Here is a 12,484-nt window from a genome sequence, read left to right on the forward strand (position 1 = left end):
GCTGGGAGGGATTGGGGGCAAGAGGAGAAGCGAACGACAGAGGATGAGATGGCTGGATGGCATCACTGACTCGATGGACGTGAGTCTGGGTGAACTCCGGGAGTTGGTGATGGACAGGGAGGCCTGGCGTGCTGTGACTCATGGCGTCGCAAAGAGTCAGACACGACTGAGCAACTGATCTGATTTGGGTGGTGGCAGTCATGGAGAAACTCACTTCTTGTGAACTATGAGATCATAAGACTCTAAAGTCATGAGTCAGTTTTCCCTTTGGCTTGGAGGGTCCATCTCATGATAATAAGGAGCTGGGAAGTTTAGAAGATGGTCACAAGTCAACTGTGATCACACCTGGGTGAGGGGCCCTGTGCAGGCAGGAAGACACTGTGATCTGGAGACAGTCAGGGAGCAGTGGCCACTGGGTAGATGGTGGGAATTCCCAGTCACTCACAGGCAGGCTGACCCAGGATTCACGTGCACATGGCTTCAAACAGACGCAATGCAAGGCAGAGAAGGGAGAAGTTTCCACTGTGTGGTTAAGCTGGCGTTTCATGGGTGTGTTTGGTCATCAAGCACATGGACTGTGCTCAGTGGTTAGGAGCATGGCGGGGGCACTTGTGCAGGTCACAGCTATGCCAGCTAGCACAGAACCTGCAAGTAAGTGCACTCACCTGGCTGGCTTTGGCGTTCACATCCCCACAGGCGAAGAGCTCTTCCACGACTTGCATGTCCTTCTCTGCTTCCACGGCAGCGAGGGCTGCCAGCATGATGGGGGTGTACCCTGCCTTATTCTGGTGATCCACGTTACACACGTCTGCAAAAACATGAGTCTCTTGAGGCAAGAACCAGTCTTCCAACAGCATCAGTTGCCCTCCTGAACTGAAGGTGTGGAGTATGGGAGAGCCCAGTAAAATGGCCTCCAGCAGTCAAAGTCCCAGAGTGAGTCAGAAGGAAATGTGAGAGATGTTTTCATACTAAACCAAAGAAAAAGTTTTTTTCTAGGTCATGAGAAATGACAGCAAGCTTTCACAGCCCCTCTTGTTTGCAAATAGCGGTTGAACTACAACAGCTTGGAAGTCTGGGAGGCTGTTCCAAGTAATGGTTGCTTTGAAGAATACAATATAATGTGGAATCTAGACATTAATCTCTGTCTAGAAAATCACCATTTTGGAGTGAAGAAGGTGATCAGACTATAAGGGAAAGAAGGATTTGTAGAGGCTTATGTAGGAACACTGAATATGGTGTTCCCCACTCATAAACCACTGCTCACTCTGAGACCCTGAGCTTGCTGCTCTCATGTATGACCCTTCAAATTAGAATCCAATCATATGACACCCAGCTCTAAGAATTGTGGTCTGACAGCAACTTTAGTTAAATCCCGTACAAACTGTCAGGGACTCCTAGACTGAATAAACCAGAACTTATCTAGTCCTGTAATTCTTAAGGAGTCTTCAGGGCTTAAATTAGGCTTCCCAGGTGGCTCAGTGGTAAAGAATCCATCTGTCAGTGCAGGAGACGCAGGAGCTAGAGTTTGATCCCTGGGGTCAGGAAGATCCCCTGGAGGAAGAAATGGCAAACCACTCCAGTATTCTTGCCCAGAAAAGTCCATGGACAGAGGACCCTGGCAGGCTACAGTTCACAGGGTTGCAAAGAGTCAGACATGACTAAGCATATACACACACAGGGCCTAAATTATCCTGCAGGCATCCTTAAGTTCCTTCAGCACTTTCTAATAAAATGAAAGGAATGGGAAGTGCAGGCAAGAAACTTTTTATGTGAGACCAGATACAATTAAAGTGCTTAGGGTGTTTCTGTCATTGAGACTGAGAAGAGACTGTATGGTGAAAAAGTTTTTAAGTTCTAAACAACTGCATACTAGGGACATAATGGTATTTACAACAGTGTGTATTTTTTAACAGAGAAAAGGAAAAAGAAAAGAAAAAAGCTGTCTGATGGAGAATCGGGTGAACAGACATGCTCTTCGAGGCACCTTACTATCTCTGGCATTCGGCTCTTTGCTGATGTTGCTAGTATCCTAGATTTACAAACATTCTTTATGGAGCCACAATCTCAGTCTATAAAGGTGAGCATTATAAAAAGTGAAGTAAACCCAGAAAAGTGATTAACCAAAGCCATCCAACAATGGAACTAAAATAACTTAGTTTACCAAAATATCCTGCCCATGCAAAATTTCCAAGGGCAGATTAAACTGTTACTTTCAGGAGCAATCCTGAAATCCTGTTCTTAACTTTCCCGGATATTATCCACTTCTCTGTTTAAACAGTAACCTGCGCTGAGAGTATCATCAGCTCTGTTTATAGTCTGGAAAGTCTGAAGGACTTTCCTCTGGGAAGGAGGCTTGGAATTCCTTCCTTTAAACTGGAAACAGTTTTATCCTAACATGACCCTTAAATTGGGAACAATCAAACTTAGAAAAAAAGATAGATTTGTTTGGTCTCTTCTCTGCATTAATCTAATGTTCCCAAAACAAAGCAGAAAAAAATTGGGACAGTTGGGTCAAGAAGCAGAATGGGAAAACCGGACAATTGCATTGCATATTCTAAATCAGATGTTCACACTGCGTTCTCACTCATCAGAGTAAGGTACTGTGGATTCTGTATCCATCAAATTAGAAGTAAAAATACGTATTTCAAAAAGAAATAAAGTGACTTGTAGACTCAAGGTATTGATAATAGGGCTGTTCCATTTGAACAAAAAGTTGAAAGCTCCCTATTTCTCAAGGGGACCCTTCTATGTAACACCCCATTACTCCATGTTTAATACATCCATTGGCTACATTCTCGAATGGAATGTGAGGCATGTGTGTTACCGAGGATACATCTTGCTGAACTGCACCACCGAATATCCTCAATGGCACCTTCCAAAACAGATCTGGAATCTGCTTCAAGCCTCCCATGAATGACTCAAGAATGAGATTCTTACCGTCTCATGGGGCAAAGCAATGTAAAGGCTTTTAGAAGGGTCACCAAACTGAGGAGTGGGTCGGCTAGCTCCTTCGAGATGAGTCACAACCTGAGTCTGTTGGAGGAGAGAAAGGGACTGCTAGTGTACCCGCGTCCAAGAGCATCTTCACGATCTCGAAGTTGGAGTGGGACACGCTGTAATGCAGGGCGGTGTTGCCGTTGCCGTCCGCCATGTTGATGACGTGACGCAGGACTTCCGGTGAGATGGCCTCAAAGGCGGCTATGTAGTCCCCCACCATGGCCGGGATGGCCGACTTCTGGCTGGACACGCGGAACCACTCGTGCTGGAGGGTGTTCAGACAGAACCGCTGCCAAGACACCAAGCAGTTGGCCATTAGCAGTTCTATTTATAGACCTTTCTGAGACCTAGCTGAAAGCCCAAGAAATCAGGCCTTTTATAGTCAAAGCACATGCAGATAGACTTTGGTCTCAAAGAACAACTAATAAAACCCAGAGCCCTCAGAGAAGCCTCAAATTCCAAACTGAAGTATACCTTCTGATTTGCACACACGCACATGTTCTAAATTCTATATCATCGTGCAAGAATTACACCAGGATGCTAAAATTCTAATTCTGCTAGCGATGAGCTGTTCAAAGCTGGGGAAGATACTTACTCTGTACCTCAGTTTCTTCATCTGAAAAATGGGCTAATAAAAATACCTTTCCTTCACCATGTTTGTGATGACAAATGAGGTAATACATGTTAAGTCACTTAGGCCAGGGTCCATTTATTATTGAACTATTAATATTATGTAGGGAGGTTGGCCTTGAAAATGATTTTCATAGTAATCAGGACAGGAGAAATCATTTGACACAATTAGGTTGCCTCCTTCCTGTCCAGTCCAACTTCAACTCCTTCAACATCCATCTCCACAGCACTAGGCTGCAGACCATAACCATGCAGGCAACCTGATTCTTACTACATCCCAAATAAAAATGTTCAACCACAGAAAGAGAATAAAAAGCAAATTACTTTTTGCTGAAACAAATTACTTTTTCCCATCAGGACATCTGCATCTGGTCATCAGCCCCACTTGCCTTCCCTTAGGCTGTGGACACATGAAATTGGCATTTCATAGTTTGGGTCACTTGAATGAAAAGGGTCCTGACCAGCAAAGAATTCATCTAATTTTTCTTTTCTTCTGTTCACTCACATATTCAGATTTCAATTCCTCTGGATACCTCACACAGAAGGAAGGGGAATTATATCATCTGGTTGTCAAACTCTGTTATAACTACATATTCAGTGTCCTGATATGGTTACATGGCCTTGGCGTTGCGATCATTCACATTTGGAACTTTTCATAGCACAGTACTTTAAACATGTCTTTACTGAATGAATATTCAGTTAACAAAAAAATGGACCAATCCTGGGGTGTGTGCTAAGAATATGCTTGACAACTGGGGCCCCAGAAATGTTAAGTCCTCCCTGAGGATCACATAACCTAGTATTATAGGTAAAGTCCCTGGTGGCTCAGTGGTAAAGAATCCACCTGCCAATGCAGGAGACACAGGTTCGATCCCTGGGTCAGGAAGATTCCCTGGAGAAGGAAATGGCATTCCAGGGAAATTCTCATTCCAGGGAAATCCCATGAATAGAGGAGTCTGGGGGGCTATAGTCCATGGGGTCACAAGAGTCCGACAAGACTTAGTGACTAAACAGCAATAACAATGGGGAAGGTAAAAGTAAAAGTATATAACAGCCATAAAATCTGGGGTCTGAAAGCATCAGTTTTAAGTTCAGGTTAAACCTAGTGGGAAATATTAACAGTGCAGCGACCTTTCCTGGTTTTATTATTTGTGACCAAGGTACAGACAGGCACTTAGTCTATACTGATAAGAGTTCAACATGTACATAAATGTCCCCCTAGGCTGGGGACTTCATTTAGTATTTCCTTCTGTAAACATCACTGCTATGCTCCTTTTTCAGTACAATATTTGAAGGTCAAGATTCAGCTGGCTCTGATAAATTTAAGTTTCTAAAGCAATATAAACAGATGTGAAAAGACAGCATAATTTTCAAAAATGATGCCATATAACAAGGTAACATGATTTAGTTGGGATGAAAAAAAACCATGGGATGAGAACTGAAGACAGGTATCATCCATTCCAAGCACTAACTAGCAGCTACTTATAATCTTTAGGGCCTCAGTTAAAGCGGGATAGACCAGGATAGTGTCCTGGTGGGAACACGTATGTCCTTCTCCTGTGCTAGCCATCACCAATTTTTCTTCAGATTGTGTTTGTTATGTGAGGAAAACTATTTGCCTTTCCAGCATTAGGTAATTCCCTAAGTCTCTTCCATCTTAACATTTTGGTTTCATAACTCTACAACTTTGTGAGACCTATGAATCAACTTGTCTCATCAGCTGCAGACTTTGATTATTTAGCATAAAACTTCACATTAAATCTTCCACTAATATGCTAAGATTCAAATGAACATTACTATCTAGAATAACATGAAATGCTATACCTTCTCAATGCACTGAATTCAAGTGTCTACCAGAAGGCTGGTCTAACCTATGAAAGAAGCTGCAAATCTAAACATCCCTAGAGCAACACACCTGGCAAGAACATCTGATTCACCATGGCCATGGAAATATTTATCTGTCCTATGTTATGCTACTCATGCTCCTTAAGGCAAAACTGTCTACCTCTTTGCCGCAGGCTTCTAAATCTCTCAAGCTGTGAGAGGCCAACAAGTGCAGTTATTTCTAGGTTTAAAAATAGTGACTGACTGCATTCCACATCAGAGCATAATACACAGTTTCATAATTGGAAGGAATGCTGACCTCGGCTCAGATAGGTTTCTCTTAAAAACACAGGCTAACTTAAAAAATTCCAGGACTCTGCTCCCTGGATCACAAGGTTCTGTAAGCAGCCGGACATGCAGAAAGATGACAAATGGCTGCAATTAGCCCTCCTTTCCATATGCAAGTATCTGCCTCGCAGATGCTCAGCCCCCAAGAAAAGTACAGGCTGGAGAAAGAAGATCTGAAGTCAGGCCTGAGGGAGACATTCACAGGGTCGTCCGGCACACAGGGCAGCAGGATGGTCACTCTGCCCACGCACTAGGAACAGTCTGGGGGGGAAAGAGTGCAGGCAGCAACAGCCCAGGGCCTGCCGAGAGATAGGGTCTATAGGTCAAACTCACCATATCCTTGCTGGTCAAAGCTTTGGGGTCATTTATATTATTTTTCAGTAAGTTGCATGCAGACAACATCTTTTCACTTAATTCATATCTAGAAAGGGGGAAAAATAGAAGAAAGAGAGCTCAAGACTGACTACAGAAGGAAAGGCATCTTTACCTCAAACTCTATAACCCTTTACAAGACCAGGAGCCCTAAGTCAACCTCAGCAGGTTGTGGTGGCGCTAGGTGCCTGCCTGGGAGAGTCCAGATGCCCGAGGTCGGATGCTACATACAGAGCCAAGGCCTCCAGCTAGAGCTCTGGCCTTATTTCATGAGGGTAGCTTTCAGTTTCACCACTTTGGCTTGTGTGGCATTATGGAGATTTTCCACTGCTTTGGTTCTAAGTTCTTAAACATATTTTTACTCTTGAGGGGTTGAGGAGATCTGAATTACCACACACCCACTACGCTGACCAGTAAACCACACATGTGAAATCACATTTGGTGACTCAGGAAGGGTTTGTTTAACCCACATGAAAACATGAACTTAAAAGTCAGATGACATATGGCATATAAAGTATACCTCAATAAAGCTTTAAAAAAAAATAACATATATCAAAATATGGAGCCATTTGAAAATACTTGAAGTATAAAGACACTTACCTTGTGTTAATGCAGTTAAATACTCATTTGCCAAATTAGTTTTCTGAAATGTTCTAGTTATACTTCACATGGTGAAAAAACATACTGAAATTTCCATCTGTTCTGTTCTCTCCTGTTCTATAAGCATTGATTCCACGTTTGCTAAGGCTTTAAAATTGGCTACACTTTTAGTACATGTTTTAGCCAACCAGAGTGTTTGATATTTCAGCTGCTGTTTATGACAGTCCCAAAGCCATTCTTGTGGTGATCCCAATCACTCAATAAGCAACAAACTATGGGCATGTGACTGATCACATCATCTCTATAGTAACTGTGACCTTTGGTTGAGGCCAAAAACTGTTCCTCTCATATAATATCAGTACAGACCCATAATATCAGTAAGGACACCTGTATAAGGATAAATGGGTAACGGTAAAATCTGAAACTTTAAAACGTGAAATGTGTTGGTTACAAAAAATTCTAATATGGCTTTAAGTATAATTGAGGTTGTTAAAACAATGGAAGCTTTAGTGGTGCTTAAGAGTTTGGTGGATGGTGCCTCCACATACAAAGTGAGATATTAAACAGTTGAAGAAACAAAGGTGAACAGATACCAAGCCCTTCTCTTTGCTACCATAAGAGATCTAGCAGATTATTACTTCTGCACTTGTATCTACTAGCATCAGGACAAGAAGTACACACCTCTAAGGACCAGGTAAAGTTTAGCGCTTTGTTGGAGACTGGAAAAATCTATTAAGATTCAACTGCACAATCTACACAACCAGACAATTCTACTGCCAAAGTACACCAAACGTGGCAAGGGTCGGGGAGGGGGAGGATGTACCACACCTCTCTCTGATTTCCACCTTCTCAGGTTCGCATTCTGGAACCTGCATTTCATCTTCCACCCTGGTGGACGTGAAACCTTCCACATTAACTGCGTGGTGGCCTTCTGCCATTCCCCGAGTGTCTTCATCCTCCTCTTCCTCCTCCTCTTCCTCGGGAGGATACTCAGGGACATCACACTCGTCATCTGACTCGGAAGAAGAGCTTTCATCTGAGCTGGAATCATCACTGGAAGTGGTTTCATACCTAGGTGGCAATTGGGAGTTCAGGAGATGCGAGGTGCGCCCATGAAGACCCAGTGACAGAAATGTTTATGAAGGGAAAGCTGCTAAATGACTCCAGAAATTTCACCAGTGGTTTTTAGACCCTGCACTTAGAAGTTTGGAGTAAGGTCTACTTAGAAATCTGGTGGTTTTGAATGGGTTATCACTTAAAAGGGATAACCAAGGTTGCTGAGCAGTATCAGATAACCACTTGTAGAAAATAGTATGTATATATATAGCACCTCTGCTGCTGCTAAGTCGCTTCAGTCGTGTCCGACTCTATGCAACCCTGTAGACGGCAGCCCACCAGGCTCCCCCGTCCCTGAGATTCTCCAGGCAAGAACACTGGAATGGATTGCCATTTCCTTCTCTAATGTGTGAAAGTGAAAGTGAAGTCGCTCAGTCATGTCCGACTCTTAGCGACCCCATGGACTGCAGCCCACCAGGCTCCTCCGTCCATGGGATTTTCCAGGCAGGAGTACTGGAGTGGGGTGCCACTGCCTTCTCCATATAGCACCTCTAGCTTAGTGTAAATCAAAGGAAATTTATTTTATGGAAACCAATTCTGCGGTTGTTCATCTTTCCTGTTCCTTTTCTTTCCCCTTTTCATTCTTCCTATTTTGTACCTTTAATTCTCCCATTGTCCAAGGTGAACAGATTACGTAAGTAACCAACAGTTCCTCTGGTACACGCTCTCCAAACTGTGGGACACATTACCCAATAAAACGCTAATGACTTGGAAAGCAGACACCACTAAGTTAAACCTTTGTGGCACGCTTTACTATAAATATTATCTCAACTAACTCTGCACTATTGTTTCTTGTTGAGCCCATGTATGGATTAATAGGATTAACTGCTTTGATTCAACTGTAGGAGGACAAACAGGCTTGACTATTTATTTACCTGGGCCAATTACAAGAGAAGGAATAAAACAACTAAAACACATTCCATTTAGAAAATGAAGAAGAGATGGCATGGCGAGGTTACTCTTCGGGCAAGAGGCCCTACTATTCTGTTTGTAAGCCTGGAGAGCCAAGCACAACAACCCGTTCTGAAGGAGTGGATGACTATCCCTGGCTCACGGAGCAATGCTCTCAGTCTTTGTCTGTTGCTCAGTCCTGCCACAGGTAAGTTACAAGCTGTCCAACAATGTAGGCAACCTGCTGCCTGCTGCTTTCCTTGAAGACCATTTGTTTCACATCAAAGGTGAGAGGATGTAAATTACTCAGCTTCATCAGGTATCCTTTCAAGAGCGAAATATCCTTACAGAGAGCAAGAGAGGAGAGAGGCCCAAATGCACCTTTATGAGGAGGGAATCTTCTGTCACCCTATACGGCAGCATCCTAGACTAGCACCTTTAAATAGGACTTGGGTAGACAGGAGGCAAAGGAAACAGACCACGTATCAACACTAGTACCTCCATCTTTCCTTACCCTCCATTAATGCCAACAAACTGAAGATTCTTTTTTGCTCCATTTGAATCTTTGTTGGCATCTTTCTTCTTCATGATGGACTTCAGCGTACTTTCATTATTTGTACATACTGTGGAGAAGTGAATCATGGTGATCAAAATTAATATAATTCATACCCATATAAGTAAGTGAATAGGTATTCTTTATGTACATTCATTTTTTATTTATGTAACTAGAGATCTTGGCATGTATATATGAGAAACTTGTCCAAAATCCACTGGAAAATTGTGTGCATGCAAAGAAAATAATTCAAAGTTCCATTAATAACATTCTTTAAATGCAAAAAAAAAAAAAAATCCATTAGTCCTTCCAGACATAACAAAAGCAGTGACAACTAGCATCTATATCAGGCTTTACTGTTTATAAAGTGATGTCATATCTCACTTGATCCTCAAAAACCATCTAGGCACTAAGATAGGGATTATTATTAGTCGTTTTTTTTTTTTTTTTTTTCAGTTGAGATAAACCTAGAAAAATTTATACCTGCCAGACAGGTATAAATGAAACAGTGAAATGCTGTTTAAAATATTTTGTAATTTGCAACATCAGATGAGTTTTCTTAAGGGGACCTCATTTCTCAAGGGGGCTTTCTTTGATAATCTTAAGAGATATTCTAGGCCTACTTCCTAACAACTGTGTAATCATTTTTCCAGGTCAATTTATAAGAAACACGGGCATTAGACTGGAACGCTGACAACTCTGGTCCTGTGCTGATGCTGAGAAGGGTTGTGAGTGAGGAAAGTTACCATAGAGGCCAGCGGCTATCTGGTCGTCTGTCAGATTCACTGGAGACAGCATGCTTTCCTGGGTGGGGAAGGTATCCTGGCTGCCGATGGGCTTCCCTTCCGTGGTCCCCGCCTCCTGCAGGGATGTCTGTGAGTTTAATGGCCCTCCTGACTGAAGGGCTCCACACTTACAGGTGTATTCCAAATTACTGCCTGTGAGGAAGGAGAAGGGTGTACAAATGTGTGATGCTAGGACCAGATAAAATGCGCTAAATGGCTTTAAAAACAATTCTTGCAATTCATCATTTTCCCAAGCACTTTTCCGGTGTTTTCTTTCTGCATAATTAGCACTACTATCCAAGCCATCTAAAAATCAAACCCCCAAGGCCTTCTTGACTCTGATCTCTTCCCTTTGACCACATCCGGGTCGGTCCTTCTAACTCCGCACTGCCTCTCTTCTGTCTGTTCTGGTGCTGCCACCTTACCTTACACTGGACTACCAGTGTAGCATCCTGACTGTCCCTCTTCCTTCACATTTACCCCTCTCCCCACTCAGCTCAAATCCCATCCTTATTCCAGTTCAAACGCAACTTGAAAAACCTCAAAATCTCTCTACCACTCAGAAAACATAGTTCATGCTATCAATACTTAGCCAGATATTCTAACATCTGCCATTTGGCACTAGCTTACCTCTCCAGGGTTATTTCCCACTACACCTGTGGTCTTTTTGGGGTGCATCCCAGCAGGCGGAACTCCTCCCAGTGTAGAAAGTGGGGTCTCCTCTTTTCTCACAAGCACACCTGCCTCAGTTTACTCTCTTCTGCCTGGTGCTGCTCCTTCCCTATGCTCCCTCACATGCACAACCCTCCCATTACTTCCTCTTCCAAGCCTTACCTCATCTCCCCACTGGAAACTAACTCTCCTTCCTCTGAACTCTCAAGGCCCGTCTTTAAGACTCTCCTACAAGATCTATAATACAAGGTACTAGCTGATTCCTTAGACTCCCTTCTTGTCTGTAAATATTTTAAGGGCCTACAAAACTAATTTAATCAACTTTGTTTCTCTCACTCATCTTCTAGATTGCTTTTACTTATGTTAGGTACTTAATATCTGTTCACTGATGAAGCAGAAAAATTGAATTATTATTATATAATTTATATATATATATATATATATATAGGTATAGCACAGAATTTGTGGGCTTCCCAGCTGGTGCTAGTTGTAAAGAACCCACCTGCCAATGCAGGAGACATAAGAAACAGGTTTGATCCCTGGGTTGGGAAGATCCCCTGGTGGAGGAAATGGCACCCCACTCCAGTATTCTTGCCTAGAGAATCCCATGGACAGAAGAGCCTCGTGGGCTACAGTCCATAGGGTCGCAAAGGGTCAGACATGACTGACGTGACTAAGCACGCACACACACACACACACATAGAATTTTCTACGTGGCTGACATTTCCTAATTCTGTTCATCAACAGCACAGTGCTTCCTCCTTTAGTTCTGTAGGCACTGGGACCTCTCTGGTGCTTTCTTCACAAATCCACCTCCCAACTCAGCATGGACAGAGAGTACTGAATGCAGCCCTTCCAATAATGTTCAACTGCCCCACGACCTGATGTGACCCCTGACAGAGAATAAGAAATGTCTCCAGTGCCTTTTCAGGCTCCAAAATCACTGTGGATGGTGACTGCAGCCATGAAATTAAAAGATGCTTGCTCCTTGGAAAGAAAGCTCTGACAAACCTAGATAGCATATTAAAAAGCAGAGACATCACATCACTGACAAAGGTCCGTCCAGTCAAAGCTATGATTTTTCCACTAGTCATGTATGGATGTTAAGAGTGGGGCTATAAAGAAGGCTGAGGGCTGAAGAACTGATACTTTTGAACTGTGGCGCTGGAGAAGACTCTTGAGAGTCTCTTGGACAGCAACTAATCAATCTTAAAGGAAATCAACCCTGAATATTCACTGGAAGAAATGATGCTGAAGCTGAAGCTCCAATACTTTGGCTAGCCAAAGCAAAGAGCCGAGTCATTGGAAAAGACCCTGATGCTGGGAAAGATTTAAGGCAAAAGGAGAAGAGGGTGACAGAGAATGAGATGGTGCGATAACATCAATGACTCAATGGACATGAGTTTGAGCAAACTCAGGGAGACAGTGAAGGAGAGGGAAGCCTGGTGTGCTGCAGTCCATGTGGTCACCAAGAGTCAGACATGACTTGTCCACCAAACAACAGCAACAACCAGTGCCTTTTCTTACTTTAAGTAAACAAAGCAGGGCATTTATCTTCATTCCTCCTTTTCCAACTTCATTCATCATTACTTCGAAATTACTACAGTAACCTCCGAAGAGTCTCAACAGTTAATCCTCAAGTGCCAAAACACTCCCTAGAGAAACACCTTCACTAGGCACTTCCCCATTCAAGAAC

General features: G+C 43.0%; 1 protein-coding gene across 21 annotated transcripts in view; it reads right to left on the reverse strand.

Annotated features, from left to right (window-relative positions):
- Window positions 1-12,484, reverse strand: part of KANK1 (KN motif and ankyrin repeat domains 1) — a 217,994-nt gene that overhangs the window by 7,008 nt on the left and 198,502 nt on the right. For 15 of the 21 annotated variants that reach the window (XM_010807860.4, XM_002689629.7, XM_059889443.1 and 12 more), the window contains 6 exons: window positions 10,078-10,269; window positions 9,293-9,401; window positions 7,600-7,842; window positions 6,133-6,220; window positions 3,067-3,286; window positions 666-808 (listed from right to left, as the gene is read on the reverse strand). In XM_010807860.4, coding sequence (XP_010806162.1) covers window positions 666-808; window positions 3,067-3,286; window positions 6,133-6,220; window positions 7,600-7,842; window positions 9,293-9,401; window positions 10,078-10,269 — 995 coding nt within the window. Of the gene's footprint in view, window positions 1-665; window positions 1,552-3,066; window positions 3,287-6,132; window positions 6,221-7,599; window positions 7,843-9,292; window positions 9,402-10,077; window positions 10,270-12,484 lie in introns of those variants that run through there. The other 6 variants (XM_024996142.2, XM_024996148.2, XM_010807861.4 and 3 more) reach the window with 2 other exon arrangements.

Source organism: Bos taurus, chromosome 8, assembly GCF_002263795.3.
Source record: "Bos taurus isolate L1 Dominette 01449 registration number 42190680 breed Hereford chromosome 8, ARS-UCD2.0, whole genome shotgun sequence".
In the NCBI taxonomy this organism is placed as follows: domain Eukaryota; kingdom Metazoa; phylum Chordata; class Mammalia; order Artiodactyla; family Bovidae; genus Bos; species Bos taurus.